We start from the raw sequence: 23,078 nt of genomic DNA on the forward strand, positions 1-23,078 counted from the left end.
TTTTGCATTGCTTTTTTTTACCATTTTATTGGTAAGCGATTAAATTATTTCGAATTATAGTTTTAAACCATGTTTTCCCAGATTTGCGATTGATTCTGCCTCTTCTCAACTCGATTTATACACACACACACACACACACACACACACACACACACATATATATATATATATACATACATAAAGCATTTTTCTCGTAGATCATATGTTTGTATACGTACATACTTAGTAATGTATTAGTGAAGATTATCGCCCCGCTCAGTTTACTCTTTCATTTCCTTTTGTTTGACACTGGTTAGCCTTGAATCATCATAGTCGCCGTTACACTGGCAGTGTAATTGCGTGTATGCGTTCAAGAGAATCTTAGAACATCTTTCTCAGGTTCACAAGCAAGGTTCTTGCTTATTATTAACACGTGTGTGATATTTCTATTCTTTTTTTTTTCTTTTACTACGAGTGGACGTGTTGCTGGGAAATTGTAAGGAAACATTCATTTTGATCACTATCGATTAGAACCAGAATGCAACTGTTAGCATATAATCATGTCTAATAATTATTCAGATAATTTATATTCAAATTATAATGGGCGTTTTCATCAAAGCGCGCACACATCTCGCTGATTTTTCTCTTTTTTAGTTAGTCATAGAAAAAGGTCAGAAGTGAATGGAAATGTTTAATTTTTAACTTGTTTTGTTACAGTTTATCTATTACACTTTATTAATCATATAAAGATTTGTTCTTTGCGTTCTGGCTTTAATTGACCTTCGTATTCATATCGAAGTTGCACGTTAAAAAGCTTGTTCCATTTTTCTCTACCTTACATTTATAAACATATACAATTTTTACGGCAGATCGATTTTGTCCAAAGGGGAAGATGAAATATTTGTACGTCAGTTTTATATTTTTTGCATATTACTACGTGATATGGGGTCAGGACGTAACATTTCCAACTGATGAGGAGACGGCTCACGTCAGCGGTGGCAACTCCACGGTAGTACAAATATTAATACAAGATTATAAAGAACTATTTTTCCTTACATGTATAATGATGATTGCAGGTAATAACGGAGCGTATACCCGTATACATACCGGGTAGATGCCCGAAAGATATGCTTTCCTATCCGAGCGACAGTGCGAAGGACGCGTGGGTGTGCGATTGTAGACCTCGATTCTTGTACTTCCCGATGAACGATTCCTGCTATGAAGCCTACAGACAAGGTCCTTGTCCACCCAAGAATTATGTCGTTCTTCCTGAGGACGAGGCCGTTCCTCGTTGCGTGGAAAATCCTTGCTTGGAAGATGGCATAGTACCGTTCAATGATGGGTGCCATCCTCTTAGAACAAAAGGTGGTCCGTGTGCGCCTGAGGGCGTAATAGGAGTGAACGAAACTACCTTTCAATTGCAATGTGTAGAAGCAAATATTGCACCTTTCTTCATAATTGATGGTCCCACGAGGACGTGTCCACCAGGCAGTCGTAGGAGTACACTTGGAATATGCAAAAAAGTATGAATACATAGATATCTTGATCCACGCGCTCTCTACTTTGATGCCTCATATACATTTTTTTATGATTCAAAATATGAGACACATTGCAATGTGATACATATACGCAATTTTTCAGGTTAGATTTAGTAAAATACATCAGGCTGCATCAGGATAACTTTAATATATGTATTTTATATAATAATTGAAATACAAAATTATATGCGCGCTTTACAATAGACATACTTGAAGGACATTAAATAACAAAATGTAGGCATCATATGATAAGTATCTCTTACATCTTGTATTATTAATCTTAATATCTTGGTGGGTGGCATATTATAAATTATATGCATACATATGTATGTATATGTACAAGTATGATATATCATATCTAATACAATAGAATATCAGAAAAATAAAATAGAAGTGATTGTTAACTTTCATTAGGTTATTATATTCCTATTATACACACACACACACACACACACACACACACACACACACACACACACACACACACACACACACACACACACACACACATATATCCATTATACTTGGAAATATATTTAAATGTTAACATGATCTTTATACAAGTCTTACATGCTCTTAAACCTAGAAAAAAATAAACAATGATACATACCAAGGTTTTCGAAACTTTTCTTAAATTTTACACAAATCTTTCAATAAAAACTGCTATTCTTTTTTGAAACTGATTAACTCTGACCAGAATAGTACACATTGTATCAATATATCTGTGCGCTTCAATGTTAACAAAGAATCTTATATGTAACTTTATTATTTACACAATTGTATGTTCTTTGAGATTTATATCTCCCATTTATCTTTATAAATTAACAAATATATTATTATCACGGTCACTCTGAGAAATAAAATATTAAGCTATCAACTTTTAGCTTGGTTCCTGTGACTGATTACTCGTGGTAGCTTCTATTAGTCTTTGCCTTTCTCTATACATGGAAACTTTCATATTCTCTAACTGATGGTATCTTAGCAGTTTTAAAACAGCAAAAACTGCTAAACCGACCCAAACAGACAGGCTGCTCCAAATGCCAAATTGAGCAGCGCCAAGTTCAATATAAAAACCTGACGTATCGATATCATCAGCCTTGTCGATATCATTTCCAGCTGCTAATTCGCACGACGGAAATCTCTTAGTCATACATTGACACCACGTCATGAAACCTAAGGTTACAATAATCGCGGCAATTAAAGTAACAGTGGTGAGAATGATGGAAGTTACAACATCCACAAATGCAGAGAGAAATGAACTGTCCTCGCCACGATACATAAATAAGGACAATCGGTAAATTTGTATTGTTGATGTCACAAGAAGTATCAGACCAATGAATATTGTGTAATTGCAATATGCCCGTGACGCCCAGCTCACCACGAATTGGCCGTCAGACTCTTGCCAAACTCCAGTTGAAAACAAAAGACAGTGTCCCCTAAAAAAAAAAAGAAACCGTAAGATTCTTTGATCTTGAAGAACAACAAAGAAATTTATAATTCTGATGATATCAAATACTATTTTACCTAAACTCATCCTGATGAAGGCTCATTGGCACAATGATGCAGAGCGATAAAATAAAGGCCACAACGTAACCCGCTATTTGGCTCAGCAGCAAAATATTCGATAATGCCATATTCCAAAGACTGTATGTACGTAATAATTGAACGAGAATATTTTACGGTTCAATGTACCAATGAAATCATACGCGATTATGATGAAAGTTAAAATCCATAAATCCTTGGTTTTCCTTAGTTTTCCTCATTGATAAATTTCTTGTATCGGCGACGGCGTTAAAAGTGTATTCGCACTTGTCAAAATAATCCATAAACGTGCTCGTAGAATCTCTACTGCTGTCACGGTATAACCTAAATCATATGATGGGAAGATGGAGTGATTTTAGCACAAAATTTTCCGAGTCGCCGATTTATCAACAATGTAAAAATGATCGAATGCAGATATTGGCCTGTTTTTTTAGCTGTATAATATACTGGTGCACTGGTGCAAATTAAGTTAATTAGAATGAGAAAAGATATATTTGTCTCACTTTAACTTGTTGCACCAGTGCAGTAGTGCAGCTAAAAGGTACAGCTTAAAATTACAGTTTCAAAAAAGTACACCGCACGTACACCGCCGGCGGAGAGGTGCATCTCGCTGATGGTCATAGTAGTAGACTGACTTATCAACCTCTACATATATTTCAGAGGCTCAATTCTGTACCGCCTACCGATAAGTATCGGTGTCGTTGCGCAGATATTTTATATGGCAAAAAACCTGCGCAACGACACCGATAGTTATCGGGGTATGCGGTACCATGCGGTACGATGCGGTACAGAATTGGGGCCCTGGTGTCCCTACTAGATTTTTACTTTTATTATAGGGACATGATGCGCGATGGCGACGTCTGGAGTGCTATTCCGTAACCACTTACCGACAACTATCGATGTCGTTAAGGCCGGTATTCATAGTCGGATCTTATATTTAGGGTGCGTTCGGGGAGACGCTATTAGCGCTACCAGCATCAGTCCATCTTTATTATTTATTAAAAGTAGAACAAGGATAAACTGATGCTGATAGCGCTAATAGCGTCTCCCCGAACGTACCCTTAAGATCATCTTAAGTATTGTCTTAAGATGCCATCAACCAATCACAGAGCTATATTAGTATCTTAAGACATTGCTTGAGACGATCTTGAAATAAGATTTGACTATGAATACTGGCCTAAGTATCTTTGCGCACGTATTTTGATATATAAAAAAATATGCGCAACGATAGTTAGGTCGGTATTCATAGTCGAATCTTATTTCAAGATCGTCTCAAGCAATGTCTTAAGATACTAATATAGCTCTGTGATTGGTTGATGGCATCTTAAGACAATACTTAAGATGATCTTAAATATAAGATCCGACTATGAATACCGGCCTTAACGACATCGATAGTTGTTATCGGTAAGTGGTTACAGAATAGCACCCCTGGGGCCCGATTCTTAAAGTCATTCGCAAGAGAAATGTATACGCAAATACTCGCTCTAACAGAAAGTTGTAAGTTTATTGGTTAATAGCCATACAATAGCCAATAAATTTCCAACTTTTCTGTAAAAACAGAATTTGCGAATACGTTTCTCTTGCGAATGAATTCAAGAATCGAGTCCCTGGTGTGAGACAAAAACATCATTGGCCGGAGAGTGGCGCGATCCACAATCATCGAGAGGCCATGACGAGCCACGACGGTGGGGACTAGGGTGGCTACGGCGCTACAGCACAGCTACGACGGGCAGACTGGACTATTGGAGCAGACGGGTCGCGTATCATCGCGTATTGTGCCGAGCGTCATGGACGCGGGCGGTGCGTGTTTAGGGAGATGCGTTTTGAGACACGTCTAAATCGTTCGCCACGCTGCTGAACACGTTCGATCGATGTTGAGATATGCTTCGCGACAACGTACCTGGCGTGACGAGATGATACCTTGTTACAGACGCGACACGCCGGAGTTCTCGGGATAGATCGCGTAACGCGCAGACGAGCTTCGCAGGGCGATGAGCAAAATGTCTTGGTTGCCTCTCGGTTGGTCGGCGGACATCAAGAAGAGAGCCTGCAGGTATTTGCTTCAACGTTACCTCGGCCAATTTCTCGAGGAGCTCACGTTAGATCAACTGACCGTTGATTTGTACAATGGCACAGGACGGGTTGTCAACGTTAGCCTCGATGTGCAGGTACGCAACGTGCTTTTCTTTGTCTCACGGACGATTCATTTTACTTCCTTCTTTAACTATACTACGGAAAGATAAGACCGTTGCGCTTGCTAAGTAAACGCGCACATTCTTGTCACGCGTAATATACTTATTTACGTCGTTGCGAATATCTCGTATTCTTGTAAGTTTCAACAGCTGATCGCAATTTAAATGCTCCATAAAATATTCCTTGATTAATGATGTGATGACTAGTTGTAATTTTTAATACATTCTATAATCATATATATAGTAGATATAAAACATGATAGAATAAAGATAAATTTTTCTATAATAGTTAATCTAAGTAGCAATAATAGAATTAGATGTGTGCGTATGTGTGTACACGCGCGCGCGTGCGCATGTGCACGCATGTGTACACATGTGTAATATATATACGTTAATATGATGAATTTATATGCTAATAAAAAATTAATAAATAGCACATCAATATAACGTATTCAATTTCTATATTGGTTTATTATATTTTTAACAAAAATGGTGTTACATTTATCTGTCTTATTCTATTTTTTTAATTCTAAATTTTTACATTTTTATGTTTTGCTCTCAGAACTGTATTTTTTTACTTACAGATAAGTAACAAATTACATATATAACTTTTATAGGGATAATTATAATAAATCATTAAACGCAGTTGGTGCAACTTGTGCATAAATTAATGAAACAGTAGCATAGTGCGAGTCATTGGTAAATACTACGGCATTTTGAATGTTAAATAAGTGTTAATTTATACAGACTCTATTTCTTCCAATATTTCCTGACGCAATTGAATAATTGTTAGGAATGGAAACACTGATTTTTCTTATTTACATTTTAAATATAACTGGTTACTTATTTATTTAAAAAGTGTTTTTTTTAAGTCTTTGGCACACGATACGATTTTTCATGCTAGATCGCATACGAGGCATCTTAATACATATCCTGATTAGCTCGGATAATTATGTCACCAATTGTAAGCCAATGAGGATACGTAGTAGACGCCTCGTATGCAATCTGGCATGAAAAATCATATAGTGTTCCAAAGGCTTAATTTTATACTTATAATTGATATGTCTATAAATGAATAAACGTTTATTGTGACAGGCGCTTAATGAGATGGGGGAGCAACAACATCTTCCACTGGAATTCGTCGATGGTTTTATAATGGAAATATCTCTTAGTATACCATGGTCGGCGTTACTTAGTCAAGCGAGTTATGTAGAAGTTAAAGGTCTCAGATTAACGGTACAACCGCGACAAAGAATTGAAACGGGAACATCGATGTTCGAATCTATGTGGAGTTCTATGACATCCAGTATGCAACTTGCTAAGGAGTGTCTGCAACAAGATGCAGCCAATGCAGGCAACGCTCAGCCCTTAGATTCGGTGGAACAGTTTGCAAAGACTATAGATTCAAGTAGGATACTTGATTTACATTAAATAATCTTTTTAAATCTAAAGCTGACTTTATTTTTTATTATTTATGTATTTTAGTTTTGTCTAGGGTTAAAGTGAGATTTATCGATACTGTGATACGCTTGGAACATGTACCTTTGAATTCTTCTACGGGAGTAGCGATTGAAGTGTGGATACAGAATCTTGAATATTCTGATGAAGCTGGATTAGATCCTAGTAATACGTCTCTAGATCTCGATGAATCTGCCAAAGGTTACATTGTTTCAGCGTTCTCCACTAAGCGATTTTATATGGAGGGAGTGACTTTTCATATCGATGAATTTCCTTCACGTGCAAGAACGTTTTCTAGAAGTATGTTATCTAGTACGTGCTCTACTCCCGATTCTAAGGTAAATATAAAAGTCTCTTTGTCGATATTGCGATAAAGAAGGAAATATTTCTTACTATTTGTTTTTTTTTTCTATGGCAATAGAACTCGGACAGTCTGTTTATTTCCGCACAAATGTCTCCTACGCAAAGCATTCTGCATACTCCTCCAGAAGGAAATGCTGCTAACAACTCGAACGAATCAAACCCTATCATGTTTGCTAAACTAGCAGGTAGACAAGAAGTGAGATTAAAAATGAAACAAGGGGAAGGAATATCGGGACCAAAGGTAAAGTGAATGTAAATTTATAAGATAAACTTTTATGAGTTAATAATTTATTCTAAATTTTCCAAGAATTTTTTAGGAAATGTATTTAGCTTAAAATAATGTTTTTTTAGATATTTATATATTTTCTAAATGAAGAAATGATATATATTTCAGGTAGAACTGGAAATTACTCTGGGATCGCTTACTTTGTTCCTGAGTCCTAGGCAGCTTCATGTTTTATTAGAATTAGCGCATGGCCTAGCATCTCCTGATTTAGAAGACGTCAGCAATGTTGTTCCAAGAAGATACACGGAAAAACCTATGGCTAGCAGCGATTTTAATCGTATAGAACACGAGCTTATCCATCAAACACATCCTATGCAAGATTTGAAAACTACAGTATAGAGATTTAATACTTTGATGCATTTTTTAAATTAAATATACATATGATGTAATGATATTATGCATACATTGTATATATTATAGGATCTACGGTACGCTCAAGGATGGTCTACTGGATCTGTGGATGAATCTGATAACGAAGACGAATTTTTACCAATGAAATTACCGTCTTCGTCGATGTGTGATTCAATCACAAGCAATAATTTTAGTATGGAGGGTAGTATATCCAGCAGCATTAGTTCAAAAAGTTCGGCAACGAATCTGCCGAAACATAATAGACACAGACATAATATAGACAACGATACATCCGCCGAAACTACTCAATTTCACATAAGGGTGTCTTCCGTCGCTCTAGTTTTGTTGCACGAAGACATACTAACGTCATGCGTGGAACAACTCGGTCTAACTTCTAGTAGTGTAAGACAGATGAAAAATGCGGCGAAAGAATTTTTCAGACAATTAGGAACATTTGCTGTGGGTGGCTATGGAAGTAAAGATTTTGATACAGCATCAAAATTACTTACAGAAGCTTGTCAACTTAGTCATATTAGGTATATTATCATATCATATCATTAATAAGACTGATTCTAATATTTTTTGGCTGTTAACTTTCGATTGATTATAGATTACTAGCCGCACCACTAGTAGTCGAGGGCAGTGAAAAAACTACAAATCAATACGCCGTGATATCAGGAAGCTTAACTTTAGCTAGTTTGGAAATCATAGAATGTTTGGTTGATTCAAACAATTCTAACTTGTATAAAACACCATCGGTGGAATTCGTGGAACTACTAGCGTTTACAAAAGAGAATGTAACTAATATCGGGTTTTCCAATAAAACCGATTTTAGAATGAGATTTAAATATACACAAAAAGCTGTTCGACATACTCACATGACGAAATTTGCACATCCACGCACAGAATTTGAGTAAATATTTATCTTTAAATTAAGCATCAGTATTAATTAGTTTTATTGATTAATAACATCAACAGTTTTATTAATCAATAATAAATGTACATTATATAAACATTTTAATACTGTAACTTTCCAGCATTCAAATGGAACCATGCAAAGGTGAAATAGATATTACTATTGTAGATAGAATATCTGCTATCCTTAATCCACAGCCAATATGTAATCCTATAATAAATGCTAGAGATGCTGTAAGTATAGTTAATAGATCTGTACAGACATTTTCTTAAAAATATTTGTGGCATTCTTCTATAGTTTTGCTTTAATTGATGGAATATTAAAGGCCATGACATATTTTTTAGAATCAACAGACATTATTTGATCAAGCTGTGGACAGTGCAACACTGCCAGATTCTAGAATAGATATCAAAATCTCTTCATCGTCGTGTACAATCAAACTAAGGTACTATATCAAAGCAACAATTTTACATGTATATATGTATACGTTTTGTATACATGTATTCTTCTTTCTTATTTATAGATTTCCTGTGCCAGATTTAAGACCACTGCACGATATGAGTCGTGCACCATGGTGGAAGAGATCTGTGAGATCTGACTATATGATAGTGCATATGACAAACGCACAAGTTCACTCCACTATGGACAGCCGATCTCACTACTTAGCTAGGCATGAACTGCAATGTCGGCGATTATCGTTGTTATACGTAGAAACTGAGGGTGATACGCCAATTGAAATTGGTCTAGCTACAGTCGATGAAAAGAACGACGCCACGTCGAATCAGCAAGTCAGTGATGATCTTGGTTGGGCGAGAGTGGTGATCACTGTGTATCCAGAACGTCTTGGTGCTCCATTGGAAGATAGTTCTGAAGAAGAAATAGAAAATGATAAACGGATTTTGGACGATACCTTGGAGAAAACACCGAAGCATGCACCTTCTCCATTCACCTCTAGACGAATTATGCGCGAATCCGACACACTTCACTCAAAGTCTCACGAACATGGTCAGAAGAATGAACAAAGGTCAGTGATCTGCTTTATTAATTATTTATAAATTTTTATTGATTTATAATTAAACATTTTTAAAAATTCTAATAGTGACGGTGAGGAACTAATTATACCTGGCAATCGACAAGAAATGTTGGAATTTATCGAAGAAGGCATACACGGTTCTAGATTACAACTAGAAATTAATTTACCTTGTGCTTCCGTCCAGATACCATCTAAACGCATTTATGAACAGCTCTATAATCGATTCAACACCGATCTATTCTTATGGGAGCCGTCGGCGCCCAGACCCAAATATACCACTCATATGGAAAATCATATTGGCCTCGACCTAGCATCTACTCTCTTACAGGAGTCTACTTATCCTAAGTAATATTTCTAAATAAAACATTCTGTAAAATTTAAGACATTATTAAATTTATATTCTTTACAGATTTAGCATGTGCAAAAGTGGAATTCAATATAATTCTGACTCCGATTCGGATGAAGGAAGTGTATTGCATTCTACAACGAACGAAAAGACTCACAAAGAGGCACGAATGTCGAAGAAAGCACAGAGCAAGTTGGCAATGACTCTGAGCATCAATCAGGGTCTCCTGTCTATGTACACTCCTGTACGCGATTCTATGCGCAACGTAATACCCGGGCAACAAGGAGAATTGATTATACGATTAGAGGATGCTACGATATTTTCCGTTACGGCGTACAAAGGAAACACTAATCTAAGCTATGCTTGTGCTATGATGAAGAGCGTATCATTGGATCATTGCGGTCTAACAACGAGCCCATCGCTGACTCCACCGTTGAGATGTATTAACAGCATTAGACCACGATATTGCGAGAGAACGATATATCGTAGCGAATCCGGTAGTAATATAACAGCGAGTCTTAGCGATAAAGATATGATGACAGTCGCATTGAAAATACAAGCGGCCCATCAGACACATCGTATAAAGACTTTCCGAGTTGCAATAGGTATAAGTGATGCTACATTGAGGCACCGAATGTGTTCTACTGCTACTTCGTGGTTCACAGAATTGATAGATTGCCTGGACGTGGCAGATCATCCTGTCGCCGGTTATACTCCACCGGGTGTTTTGACCGAACTGCATTTGCATTTGTGGGATTGCGCAATCGATTATAGACCGCTTCATTTGCCGCTGAAATCTATTGTGACTCTCGGTAATTTCAGTGTGTCAAGTAATATTACAGCGCAGACCAATACGTCAACTTTGCGTTTTATCGCGGAGGATGTCGCGCTTTTCATATCGGACAAGCTGCGCGAAAAGTCGGTAGATTTAAAACGGCATTATGTGTGCGTGATGAATTTTGGCCTGTTTGAATTATCGCTACGTCTGAACGAGAGGATGTATGGTGGAGTGCCGCGAGTCGATCTCCGGGCGAGCAACAACGTGTTGCATGTACGCACGTGTTCGGATTCAGGTCGCGCTCTCATGCAATTACTGACTTATATCGCTAATGACGGCGATTTGCAACAATCGAGTAATACGATCAACAGCAGCACCGAGAATATTTCGACCGTACCACCAATGCCCACGAAATACGAGGAAAATCTTCTGGGCGTCGAGAGTATTAACACTCTTAGCAGGAGTCAGGTTGAGCGAGTCTACAGTCTGATGGAGGATGCGTTGGAGGAGACTGTAAAGGGGACGACGACTGAGAGTGGTAACGAAAGTGAAAAAATACCAATGAGCGAAAATCGGGTCGAGTTCTTCTTTCCTGACGATTCGTGTGCTGCTACGCGAGAGGCAGAGACACGAAAGAGTTCGCAGGAATGCGGTAAAGTGATCGCATGCAGGATGGAAGACGATGAAGACGATGATGAATTTTGTATCTTGGGAGAAGAAGCTGGTACAGGAATAATACCACGCTACGGAGTACCTGAGGTTCGTTCGCTGTGCCAAGAACCATTGAGGATAGTGGACAATCACTTTTCTGTGCCGGTCGGTAAAACCGATCTATTACAGACTCCAGCAAATTATCCTGCACCTGTATTGAAATACACTCTCTGCGAAATGACGTTGATATGGCATATGTACGGTGGTAATGATTTCGACAATTCCCAACCACAATCTGCAAAGCATGTGACCATAAATGACAACGTTCGCAGTAATATTATGCATGGAAGGTATGAAAGTCAAAAAGATTTATTAAAAAACAAATGTCTATATAAAGACAACATTTTCTCATTTTCTTTTTTCTTTGTCTAACAGAAGTAGATCAGCCATAGGTGCAGTAGGCTTTAACAAGTCTAGTCCGAATGAAGTACATTTTGGTAGTGTGCCGAACTCGCCTCGTGCAACGAGAAACAACGAATCGTTGATCGATTGGCACACGCTAGGTGGCTCGGGTCGGCGGCATGATGTACTAATGGAACTGCAATTGAGCAAGGTTCGCTTTCAGCACGAGGTCTATCCGGAGAACACTCGAGAAGCGTCCAGGCAGGTGCTTCTGGTGCACGAGATTGAAGTAAGGGATAGACTGGCGTCGTCGCATATAAACAAATTCCTTTATCAATACAGCAGCGAAGCGAAACCAAGGCAGTCTCACTCTATTATGTTTACTATGAAAGCAGTTCACGTAAGGCCGGATCCCAGATTAAGTGCCCAAGAATGTTGTTTGAAACTTAGTCTACTGCCACTGCGACTGAACATAGACCAAGATAGCCTACTGTTCTTAATACAATTTTTTAACGAACTAGGCGGTGGATCGAAGCGAAGCCAAGAAAGCTCTAGCACACCTAATAGCTCGCAATCCACCCCCGTATCGAAACAAGGAACACCCACGCATCATCCGCCCATTATGAGCGTGAATGATGACGCGTTGACGAATGACGCGATGATGAATATGTCACAAAATATCATTGATCAAAATCTATTGATACTCTTGGAAGACGAGCTGACATTTAGGGAGAACAAGACTAAAACAAAGACTATCCACCAAGTCCACGACGATAGTCAACCGATATACTTTAGGTATGCGATCGAAATTTTTATTATAATATATTATTAAATAAGAATTGTAACTGAGAGTACTAATGATTTAAAATTGTTTTTAGAAATGTTATATTTGGTCCAGAAGTTCTCATTAGATTAGATTACCATGGGAAACGCATGGATTTCACTCATGGACCGTTGGCAGGTTTACTAATGGGTTTGGCGGAACTCAACTGTTCCGAATTAAGACTGAAGAGATTGTCATACAGGCACGGATTGTTGGGTTACGATAAACTTTTTACATATCTAGTTTCGGAATGGTTGCAGGATATTAAGAAGAATCAACTTCCGAGTTTACTTGGTGGCGTGGGTCCGATGTACTCCGTAGTACAGCTATGTAAATACATGACTTGATTTTGAATCTTTATTTGGAAATTAAACGCGATTTTTTAAAGAATACGTTAAACTAAATATCTTGTGCATACCAGTTTTGAGTGACAGTTTTCTTTCCTTACTTAAACAATTATTTACTTAATATTAAAAAATATTTATCAATATATATATTTGATATAATGTATATTTGTTTATTGTAGTTCAAGGGATACGCGATCTATTTTGGTTACCAATCGAACAATATCAGAGAGACGGGAGAATTGTTCGTGGGTTACAACGTGGGGCGAACAGTTTTACAACATGTACCGCAATGGCTGCGTTAGAATTGACCTGCAGAATTGTGCAGGCGTTACAGACTACGGCCGAGACTGCGTACGACATAGTTAGTCCCGGTCCCAGTGTGAGGTGCAAGAATAAAGGACAGAAGGGTCGTCGAAAGAGATACAGTCAGCCATTGGATATTCGAGAAGGAGTGGCTAACGCCTACACATTAGTCAAAGAGGTAAAATAACTAATATATACCATGTCGCATACATGTCATGTCACAAAGTATTATCAAAAAATGTGAAAATTTCATAGATTGTTTTACTATGAGTATCAGGATAAAATTTCAGTACAATTCTTTCTTTGATTTAAAAGATTTATTTAATTTTTTATTTATTTTTGACTCTGTGATCGGATTTTGCAGCAATTTGATGAGGAAGTAACATTACAAATTAAATCAAATTCTTTACTTAAATTAATAACTAATCGTGCAAAAGTTATTTCGAATCTACTTACTTGTTCAAAAATTATTTATTATTAGAACTGCAGCAAAACATAGTCATTTTTGTTGCATAAGCCATTATAAGAAAAATTTTTTATTGTTTTTATTTGTGCAATTTTAGAGGTCAAATTTGAATACTTACGACTACCAAAATTTGTTATTATTGATTAGGAAAGAAAAGATTAGATCTAAAAAGACAACAGTTTTTAAATTTCAATAACTTTTAACTGGTATACTGTAGCGTTAAAACATTCTTAAGGATGTTCACATAATGCTCGCTTACTCGTTTCCACCTATTATTTTTCAAGATAGTTTTCAAAAAAATTTCTAATCTTTAATATTACATCTATGATATTAATTATTCAGGGTTTAGGCGAGACCGCGACTCAATTGGTTCGCGTGGCTAGTGAGGAACACGAGCACAAAGGTACCGTCGGGGCGGTCGGCGGTGTACTGCGCCAAATTCCACCGACGGTTGTGAAGCCAATTATTCTGGCTACCGAGGCGACCAGCAATGTCTTGGGCGGTATGCGATCATCACTCGTGCCCGATGCACGTCGAGAGGCGGTACAAAAGTGGCGGCAAGATTCCGATACGTGTTAATCCCACTAATAGAAAATGGAATAGAAAGGGAAAAATTTCTGAATCGTTATCGGATCGTCAGTCAATTTCGCTCAAACGAAACTGCTTTCGCCGAAGAGACCGAGCTACTTTTTATTATAACAGATTCATGACATATACACGTACAGAAAGAGAAGCTAACTAGGATAAGAGTGCCATACGTTCGCGTCACGTTTGGCGACATTGTGATTATACCGATTATTATCACTGGATCTGTGCGAATTATTATCGTCTGATATATGCGATTAGGCCTCGAAGGACCGACAATGAGCACGAGGATATGACGGACCTAAAAGATGTGGGGTCGTCGACGAGAGACACGAAAGACACGAAAGACACGAAAGGAGTCGCCTAGTTGGGCTCTAATTATGAGTGCTATACAATGTTGACGTAGTCAGATCGATTCCATTGTTTTTTTTTGTACATTAAAGTGTGCGACGCATCTGGCAGATATCTAACGATAAATCACTTAGTTAAGAGTTGCTGCTAATTTCGTTATACAACTGTACAAAAATACTTGTTGCGATTGTAGAATATAAAAATAGCTGCGTTCTAGCGCGAAGGAATATATTAGGCTGCTTTTATATTCCTTCTCTATACATATATTATACATTTTTTCTTTTGATCATGTGAATGTTTTATACCAATGATATGTGAATCTGAAGATTTTTATTAATAAAATTATATACAATGAAAGAGGATGTTGTGCATCGTTTTACCCTAGAGAATATTCATATCGTTTAGTTGGGATGATTGAAATTAGACAGAATATTAAAAGAATCATTTTTCTCGTCTCGGTAATTAAGGGAGATAGCAGATAGCTGGCCAATCAGGTCAGTGGCGGCAGGTGGCGGAATTGACGAGGCGCGTCCGCGGCGTGTCGCGCGCGACGCGCGACAGTCGAGAAGATGCGAGCATGTGAGTAGGGAGTGATGCGGTGATATGCGACTCGTGCGTGCGACAGAAGGTGTTCTCGATCGTTCCGCGTGACGAGTTAAAGGGACGATTTAAAACTAATACAGGGCATGTTTAACCCCAACGACCATCGCCCTACAAAATCATAGAAATCCTGGTATTTTGTCCCATTGGGACAGAAATCCAAAGGGAAAAGAAGAAGAAGAAGAAGAAGAAAGGGACGGTGAGAGGCTGGGCAAAGCGCTCGTGACACGATCATTCGCTCGCGTTGTCGGCGTTTACCAGCGTTTACGGCGATTATGCAGTCTCGTTCGACGCGCTTGTGTCGCCGTACGTTCAGATGAAGAAGCCCGAATTTCGTTTCTTGACATCTCAATTCGACGATCGGAATGGTTTCTCTGACGCGAATCTCTTTCGTCGCGCTTCTCTATGGTAAGCGGCCGTTAACTACGCCGGAGCCAACGCTCCTCTTCCTGCGTGCATAGCGAGGAGGAATACGTACTCGTATGTGATTATGCGACTTGAGCTCGGTGTTTTGTCCGTATTGTAATTCCATCAATTCCATGTATCGGTCGATCGATAACGAACGATTCGCTTCATATTCATCTAATACAATTTCTACGAACCTCTTATACTTAAGTCAAGTAATCGAGTTACATTAGCGTATATACAGAGAATTTAAAACAATTGTTTGGACATTTTAAATTTATGATATGTTTTTTGGGGGCGATCTCTTCTGTGATAAGAAACCATTTAATTTCCGTATTTACGTTTTGTAAAATGATATATTATGTACCATGTATTTACGACAAAATCCAATAAGTTCTTCGTGAAGCCTCGACAAGCAAATTTAATTTAATTCGAATGACACAATAGATTTTGATGCAATCGTAACGAAGTACTTTTTATTCGAGCGCCTGTTATCGTTTAATTACATTTTAGTTTTTTCAGCGGTTCTGACGCATACGGCAGGGTCGCGCGTACTCGAGCTGAGCGATAGGTAAGGAGACTGTTACTGCTTCGCTATCAATCAAGCCTACAGTTACTTAATATATATTTCTCACAGATTTCTGGATGCACATAAAGATGGACAATGGCTAGTTATGGTACACTTATTGCTCTTGTATAAAAATGCTTTAATTTTTACAAGACTATAACTATTTTTATTTTTATAGATGTATGCACCATGGTGTGCACATTGCAAAAGATTGGAACCAATTTGGTCTCATGTTGCTCAACACTTGCATGCAACGGCCATACGAGTGGGACGAGTAGACTGCACTAGATTTACCAGTATAACGAGTGCGTTCAAAATTAAGGGATTTCCCACAATTTTATTGTAAGTGAATCCTTCTCCTTCAAAGCTCTTTACCAAAATATTCGTACAATAATGCTCTTCTTTTATAGTTTAAAGGGTGATCAGAAATATGTATATGAAGGCGACAGAACTAGAGACGAAATAGTGAAATTCGCTTTAAGATTAAGCGGTCCTCCTGTGCAGGAAATAACGAAAACACAGAGTTTTGACATCTTAAAAAAGGAACGCGATCTATATTTCTTATACGTAGGAGACAAATCTGGATTCTTATGGGTAAACTCTTTTTACAATTTCGTAACGTATTACGAAGGTAGTTTGGAATTCAAATTTATGTACTTTTATATTTAATTAATGCAGGAGCTTTATTATAAGACTGCGAATGTATTTCAAGCCCATGCATTTTTCTATCAATCTCATCCGAGCGTTGTGAGTAAACATGCACCTGTAGATAATATTCCAGCATTATTTGTGTATAAAGAAAATATGCATTATAATTTCACTGGTGAGTGGATCGAAAAAGAAAAGGGACGATTATTATCTGTATTGTATCAATATTTAATTCAATTTGCAGGACACAACTTGAGCGATAAAGAACAAATAAACGAGACGCTTTACAAGTGGATAAACGCAGAGCGTTTCCCAACGTTCCCGAAAGTAACAAGAGGAAATATAAATCAATTATTCCTAACAAATAAAAATCTTGTTTTGGCGGTAGTGGAAGAAAATCAACTGGAAGAGGTTGCACCTGATATGCTGGAATTCCGAGATATGGTTGAATCTGTGATCAAGGATAAACGAAATAAGTATCACGAGTACGTGGTCATATTTATTAGACAATATTTCGATAGAAGAGTTATAAAATGAATCATCGTCGTCGCGTCTAGTCATTTTCAGTTTGGATGGATAGGTAGTCCCAATCTAGTCAACAGCATAGCAATGATGACGTTACCTATACCGAGCTTACTTGTGATAAATACAACTACCAATCACCATCATATTCCCGAGGATGAAACAGAAAAACTGACTCCATACGTGATAGAGTTGTTCCTAGAGCAGATTCGCAACGACAGTGCTCCGGTAAAACATTAACGTGTCTTTCACGTTTGTCAATTATTCGATCTGCTAAAAAAATATCTTGACAAGTATGTGCGTTTTCAGCGATATGGCGGGAACAATTGGTTAGTACGTAGTTACAGAAAATGGTTTGAAATGAAAAACTGTTTTGATTTCAATGTGGAAGGGTAATCCTATTTTGATGATGGTACTGCTTGGATTACCGTTTGGATTTTTGTCGTTGATATGTTATGGCATTTGTTGCCCAGATTTGTTGGATGCAAACGACGATGAAGATGGTATTTTTTTTAATTTTTCTCAAGACCCATTTTACATAAAAATATCTATATCATCTTGTGTTTTTTTGCAGAGAATACTGGGACTTATCATATGAAGAACGATTAAGAATAATTGTTATTAATAGGTTTACTATACAGAATTCAAAAATACATTTTTTCATTATGTATAGTGTATATAAACACTTATGACCGTATCTGTAATATGTTCTTAACAAAAATTTGCCAAAGCAGATTTAAGATTGCGAGAATTTTTATACAGCTACCTATATATTTTCGACATTCCATATATTTTATTTTGATCCATCTCGTATACACGACTAATTTCTTTTACGTATTGTACATAAAAAAAGTGTATCTCTCGAGACAATATGACTTACCGAGTTAAACGAATATGTACACACTTGGAAAATTAATACAATCTTTAACAAAAGAGAATGTAATATATAAGAAAAATTTGTATATTAAACATGATTGTTTACATAGTTTGTAATATCGTATTGAACATTAAATTAAACATTGGTTTTTGTATATGTACGGATAAAATAATATTTAGCATTACGTAAGTTTGTGCGGTATTGTTGTATCGTGTAGACTGCAAGTGTGATTGCGATTTCTTTTTTAGGATGAAAATAATTGTATGTTTGCCGAATGTATTTATATGTATAAAAAAAAACTTAAAGAGTAAATATTTCTCCAGATATATTATTATTATTACTACTATCACAAAGAAGTGACATGTGTAAAAATGATTGATTCTTATTATATAAATCTTGATTCTCATAATAGATTGAAAAATGAAAAATTATAAATCAAGGAGTATGAGGTGAATAATAATCCATTTCGGAAACCTACATTTCATTTAAGTTACTAACTGTTATTATTACAGATATATTTAATATTTAAAAGTAAGTGATTATGCTGATCAATCTTCGTACTCTACTATATCAAAATTTGCTTGATTGATATTAGTAATTTTTTTATTTCAATACAGCATAAAAATGACTAAGCAAAAAGTAATGAATTAAAATTTCTGTAACTTATTACAAATATAAATTATGAGCAATGTCTCTAATTTAAACAATCCTGAATATAAAATCTGTACATTGCTACAAGTCCATATCGTCATCAAAATCCATAGCTGCTCTTCGCCTATCAAACTGAAATAACAAATTTTGGTTTTGCTTTTTATTACAGTTGAAAGAGAGAAATATGCATGATTGTATAATGCAATTAATTACTTTGACTACTGTCTTCTTTTGCGTCTGTTGATTCACATTTTCCAACAAGTTGATTAGTTCCTCTCTCCAAGTTTGCCAGGTAGTTGTCCACGTGTGCCATGTTTAAAAGCATTTCTTCTACCATTTTGCCCTTTCAGGTTTTCCAAGGCGAAGCGTATTCACTATCCACAAATGTACAATGTTATAAACTATTAAATTACACTTGAATAATATCAATAAATGGCCCGTTCTTTTTTGCTGCACTGGTGTAATAAGTTAAAGTAGGACAAGTAAACTTTTTTCATCCAACTTATTGTATCAGTACAGCTAAAAAAAACAGACATAAAGTAATCTTACATCTTGCCCTAGCTGACTGATCTAACACTTGGGTTAATATTACATGCTTCATCTCTTCCATTTGTTGCATTCTTCTTCCATTGCTTGTTTATCATTGGCATTGTTACCCTAAAGCAGTAGATATATAAACAATTTTAATTCCATTAAAATTTGTAAAGGATTGTACGAATTGACCTTTAAGTTAACCTTTAAGATATATTTCACTTTTGTTATAGATACTTCAAGGATATTGTAGAATTACATGGCATATTTTGGCCATTTAAAAGAATTAAAATAATCATTGAAGTAGATGCTTTGTAGTTTTCAGATCATGTCATAAATACTACAATATAAATCGTGAGGAATTTTGTAGCGTTTACCTTGTATTGAGCTTGTAATTGAGCCAAACGTTGCTGTCGTATCGCTTCAAGTTCTGGATCTGACATATTTACGTTTTTGTATTTTTTCAGTTTTTCAAGATTCTATTGAAATTTTATTTATGCTGCACTACAGCATGTACATCTAAATATATGTATATATCAAGCTTGGTCTTTCTCTATTTTCGCCAACACTTATGTATATTCACGTCTCACAAGTTATAACATCTTCATCCCTAACCTAGGACCAAAATTGACCAAAATCCGATCTCAAGTTCTCATTCGATCTTCCCACTTCTCCGCATTCATTCTCAACCTCATCATAAACAGAGAGAGAAAGAGAGAGACAGAGAGAAAGAAAGAGAGAGAGTGTGTGTGTGTGTGTGTGTGTGCGTGGCGCGCGTGTGTGTGTGTGATGAGAGAGATGGAAAGCGGTCATCCCAACCTTTTTCGTCGAAACTCCCTGTTATATTTATACACTAACACCAGTACAACAATTTTCATGTGATACTATGTAGTATATCCATTTGTGATATTTGTTGATAAAATTCATATATATAATACTCATATATTGCTAGTTGGGCTCGGAAGAGGGTGAAAACATTACGATGCGACTTGATGTACCTTGACAGTTTTGCGCACGCGCAAAAGTCGCTCCCGTTACCGCGCACCCATCGACATATAGAATGGACTGAGCATTGCGATAGGTTAGCGCGCGCCTGTTTTAGAGTGAGAGATACTACACCTGAGGCCTATGTTTGTCTCTTTTGCAAGCTTCTAATTTGTTATTTCGTCCCCCTCCATTCACGGAGGAGGACGAAATAACAAATCAGAAGCTTGCAAGAGAGACAAGCATAGGCCTCAGGTGTAGTACCTCTCACTCTAAAGCAGGCGCGCGCTTGCCCATCGCAATGCTCAGTCCATTCTATATGTCGATGCGCGCACCCCGCGCGTGACAGCTAACCTGTGCCACGCTTGCGTACAACGACGTAGGTACATGATTTTCACTACCTCTATCCTATCTCTCTCTTTGATTTCACCCACTCCTCCTATGGAATAAGTTCGACGTTAGCAATATATGAGTAATATGATAAAATCGACAGGTCAAAAATATTATGCAATGATTCGAGACTGTACTAAAATTTTGTCCGGGCGGGGAAGTTTGATTTAACAGACTTTTGAGTCGTTTTACATCTATTATCTTACTGATCCATTGATTATTTTATCGATGTTGTAAAATGGATTTAATAATTTCAAATGCAAGTATTGGTATTAGTGGTGATAATGTTAAGAATTTCAATTCGGGTCTTATATTTAAGATCATCTTAAGTACTGTCTTAAGAAGATGCCATCAGCCAATCACAGAGCCGTATTAGCATCTTAAGACATTGCTTGAGACAATCTTGAAATAAGATTCAACTATGAATACCGGCCAATGTCGTGAAATGACGAAAAGGGATGATCGTTGAAGTCGTTTCCCTTTGCCATCCTAATATGATGAAATAAATTCAACATATCAATAATATATGCCTTGAAACTGCTAGTGAAGAATAAAAAGAGAAAATTATGACTTTTTTTTCTCATATAAAAAGGAAATTGCTATTAAAAATTATTTTCTTTTTCTTTCACGTTTTTTTCAATAAAATGACAATTGTATACAAAATTTCTCAATTACATCGAACAAAACTTGCAATAAAGTATGTTGCATAATATCATATCGTTGCCGGTTGATGCCGATTTAAAAATCATATTAATATTTTATCTACCCTTTAATTTTCAACATATATCTTAATTTTCTATTTGATACTTTATCTAATGCATCGTATATTATTGTATTATTTTTATTATCCGGTATTTCTCATGTAGCGCGACGTTAGAACGTTGTGATTGGAGAACGGACGAAGCAATGTCGAGCCTATTGGCTATTTCCGATCTGGCCCGGCTACGAGAATTGTCAGACGACGTGGCCGATAATGAGGTATGGTGGGCAGTGCAAATAAAACGGTGATATTATCTCAAGTTTTTCCGATGCCACGCAACGAGGCTCAATAAAGCGATTATTGTTACGAATTGGAATCTCTGGCCGCGTTTCGATCCCTCGCGCGCTGTCGCGTAGGCACGACGTTGCAGCATGGGTCTGTGCAAGTGTCCGAAAGAAGAGTAACGAATCAATTTTGTTTTGAACATCGGGTCAATGTATGCGAACATTGCATGGTCACGGGTCACCCAAAGGTATTTTCCTTTCCGTTTCTTAATATATTTTTTACGCATGTAGATATCTTTGATATTGTTTTGACGTGACGAAATTCTTTATGCGGCAGTAAGACAGTTATCATAACCACATGTGTGACACGTACATACATTTAACGTTATTGATATTTTGTTTCACAGTGCATAGTGCAATCATATTTACTGTGGCTCCACGACCATGATTATAATCCAATTTGTACGCTGTGTTCGGAAAAATTGAGCGATGGCGATTGTATAAGATTAACCTGCTATCACATGTACCACTGGGTGTGTTTGGACCGATACGCCAGAGATCTGCCACCAACTACTGCACCAGCGGGTTATACTTGTCCTACATGTAAAGCGTGTATCTTTCCACAGCCAAAATTAGTGTCCCCAGTCGCAGATGTTCTGGTTGAGAAATTGGCCACTGTCAATTGGGCTCGAGCAGGTCTTGGTTTGCCATTGGTATTTATTATTATTTTATTTATTACCATTACGTTCTTAACTAATGCTAAGCTAATGTTGCTTTAGCCTATACAATTGTTTTGTTGCAGCTAAGTGAAGACAGGGAACAAAAGCCAGAACAAGAACGTTCTTTGATAACAGTGGAAAATTCTCTGTTCCAAAATCACACGGGCTGCTATACCATCGGCGCCTACAGTGGCGGTGTCCCGTACAAGCAATACCATAAATTCCAATTCTATTGTCAGCAACGTACATACAAACAATCAAAAGCTTGGTCCACCTTATTCAGTTGTAAATATTGATTCGTCACTAGGATTATCCGCTCCAGGATTGAGGAAGGTATGCGAAGCTTACGACGATCCAAAGGACATGTCCTTCGATCATGATGAGAACAAATATCAACGCAAGTCAGCTATAGAATGGTTCCGGCGATGGTGGAAACTGATATCGAGAGCACCAGTACGACGGAAAACCGCAGGATCTTTGTATAAGAGA

At 37.1% G+C, this 23,078-nt stretch overlaps 5 protein-coding genes and 1 pseudogene across 9 annotated transcripts; 4 read left to right on the plus strand and 2 right to left on the minus strand.

The window, feature by feature from the left end:
* The first annotated feature begins 100 nt into the window (after positions 1-100).
* Positions 101-1,921, plus strand: LOC105828933. Of its 4 annotated transcripts, none has more exons than XM_012667521.3 (4): positions 101-475; positions 849-988; positions 1,056-1,502; positions 1,621-1,921. In XM_012667521.3, exons 2-4 carry the CDS (start codon positions 872-874, stop codon positions 1,657-1,659), a joined length of 603 nt encoding a protein of 200 aa, XP_012522975.1. In that variant the 5' UTR covers positions 101-475; positions 849-871; the 3' UTR covers positions 1,660-1,921. The 4 variants fall into 4 exon arrangements, with proteins under 4 accessions (XP_012522975.1, XP_036150950.1, XP_012522982.1 ...); XM_012667528.3 differs by lacking the exon at positions 101-475 and adding an exon at positions 482-649; XM_036295057.1 differs by having other exon boundaries at positions 1,056-1,921.
* On the minus strand, positions 1,657-3,607 carry LOC105828926 (transmembrane protein 179). The gene is made up of 2 exons (XM_012667508.3): positions 3,042-3,607; positions 1,657-2,953 (listed from the first exon to the last, which is right to left on the minus strand). Exons 1-2 carry the CDS (start codon positions 3,149-3,151, stop codon positions 2,398-2,400), a joined length of 666 nt encoding a protein of 221 aa, XP_012522962.1. The 5' UTR covers positions 3,152-3,607; the 3' UTR covers positions 1,657-2,397.
* Positions 3,608-4,473: 866 nt separating this feature from the next.
* LOC105835347 (autophagy-related protein 2 homolog B) lies at positions 4,474-15,067 on the plus strand. Of its 2 annotated transcripts, XM_012678528.3 has the most exons (17): positions 4,474-4,859; positions 4,990-5,227; positions 6,347-6,659; positions 6,737-7,047; positions 7,131-7,313; positions 7,467-7,691; positions 7,779-8,245; positions 8,320-8,622; positions 8,747-8,858; positions 8,970-9,070; positions 9,149-9,649; positions 9,725-10,003; positions 10,068-11,783; positions 11,869-12,630; positions 12,714-12,988; positions 13,185-13,486; positions 14,117-14,353. In XM_012678528.3, the coding sequence occupies exons 2-17, from the start codon at positions 5,051-5,053 to the stop codon at positions 14,351-14,353; spliced, it is 6,264 nt and encodes a 2,087-aa protein (XP_012533982.1). In that variant the 5' UTR covers positions 4,474-4,859; positions 4,990-5,050. The 2 variants fall into 2 exon arrangements, with proteins under 2 accessions (XP_012533982.1, XP_012533981.1); XM_012678527.2 differs by lacking the exon at positions 4,474-4,859 and having other exon boundaries at positions 5,051-5,227; positions 14,117-15,067.
* A 183-nt stretch (positions 15,068-15,250) lies between these two features.
* LOC105835348 (protein disulfide-isomerase TMX3) lies at positions 15,251-18,642 on the plus strand. The gene is given in 11 exon segments (XM_012678529.3): positions 15,251-15,718; positions 16,229-16,286; positions 16,353-16,392; positions 16,462-16,625; positions 16,694-16,877; positions 16,962-17,106; positions 17,176-17,416; positions 17,489-17,681; positions 17,763-17,816; positions 17,818-17,956; positions 18,028-18,642. Coding segments are annotated over 11 exon segments (1,296 nt in total). The 5' UTR covers positions 15,251-15,675; the 3' UTR covers positions 18,063-18,642.
* Positions 18,643-18,915: 273 nt separating this feature from the next.
* On the minus strand, positions 18,916-20,325 carry LOC118648681 (annotated as a pseudogene).
* Positions 20,326-21,808: 1,483 nt separating this feature from the next.
* LOC118648680 (zinc finger protein-like 1 homolog) lies at positions 21,809-23,072 on the plus strand (the record flags this gene model as incomplete). Its single annotated transcript, XM_036295062.1, is given in 5 exon segments — positions 21,809-22,036; positions 22,039-22,118; positions 22,278-22,583; positions 22,673-22,753; positions 22,755-23,072. Coding segments are annotated over 5 exon segments (804 nt in total), but the record flags the coding sequence as incomplete, so codon positions are not given.
* Positions 23,073-23,078: the final 6 nt, after the last annotated feature.

This window comes from Monomorium pharaonis, unplaced genomic scaffold (genome assembly GCF_013373865.1).
Source record: "Monomorium pharaonis isolate MP-MQ-018 unplaced genomic scaffold, ASM1337386v2 scaffold_591, whole genome shotgun sequence".
In the NCBI taxonomy this organism is placed as follows: Eukaryota; Metazoa; Arthropoda; class Insecta; order Hymenoptera; family Formicidae; genus Monomorium; species Monomorium pharaonis.

What these genes read in the sequence shown, in the direction of transcription:
- LOC105828933 (XM_012667521.3), top strand. Translation starts at nt 872, where the DNA reads ATGAAATATTTGTACGTCAGTTTTATATTTTTTGCATATTACTACGTG. An exon ending in TCAGCGGTGGCAACTCCACG is followed by an intron (nt 989 to 1,055) that starts GTAGTACAAATA and finishes TGATGATTGCAG; the next exon opens with GTAATAACGGAGCGTATACC. An exon ending in CACTTGGAATATGCAAAAAA is followed by an intron (nt 1,503 to 1,620) that starts GTATGAATACAT and finishes GCAATTTTTCAG; the next exon opens with GTTAGATTTAGTAAAATACA.
- LOC105828926 (XM_012667508.3), bottom strand. Translation starts at nt 3,151, where the DNA reads ATGGCATTATCGAATATTTTGCTGCTGAGCCAAATAGCGGGTTACGTT. An exon ending in CTTCATCAGGATGAGTTTAG is followed by an intron (nt 2,954 to 3,041) that starts GTAAAATAGTAT and finishes TTTTTTTTTTAG; the next exon opens with GGGACACTGTCTTTTGTTTT.
- LOC105835347 (XM_012678528.3), top strand. Translation starts at nt 5,051, where the DNA reads ATGAGCAAAATGTCTTGGTTGCCTCTCGGTTGGTCGGCGGACATCAAG. An exon ending in TGCAAGATTTGAAAACTACA is followed by an intron (nt 7,692 to 7,778) that starts GTATAGAGATTT and finishes TATATATTATAG; the next exon opens with GATCTACGGTACGCTCAAGG. An exon ending in CCTACACATTAGTCAAAGAG is followed by an intron (nt 13,487 to 14,116) that starts GTAAAATAACTA and finishes TTAATTATTCAG; the next exon opens with GGTTTAGGCGAGACCGCGAC.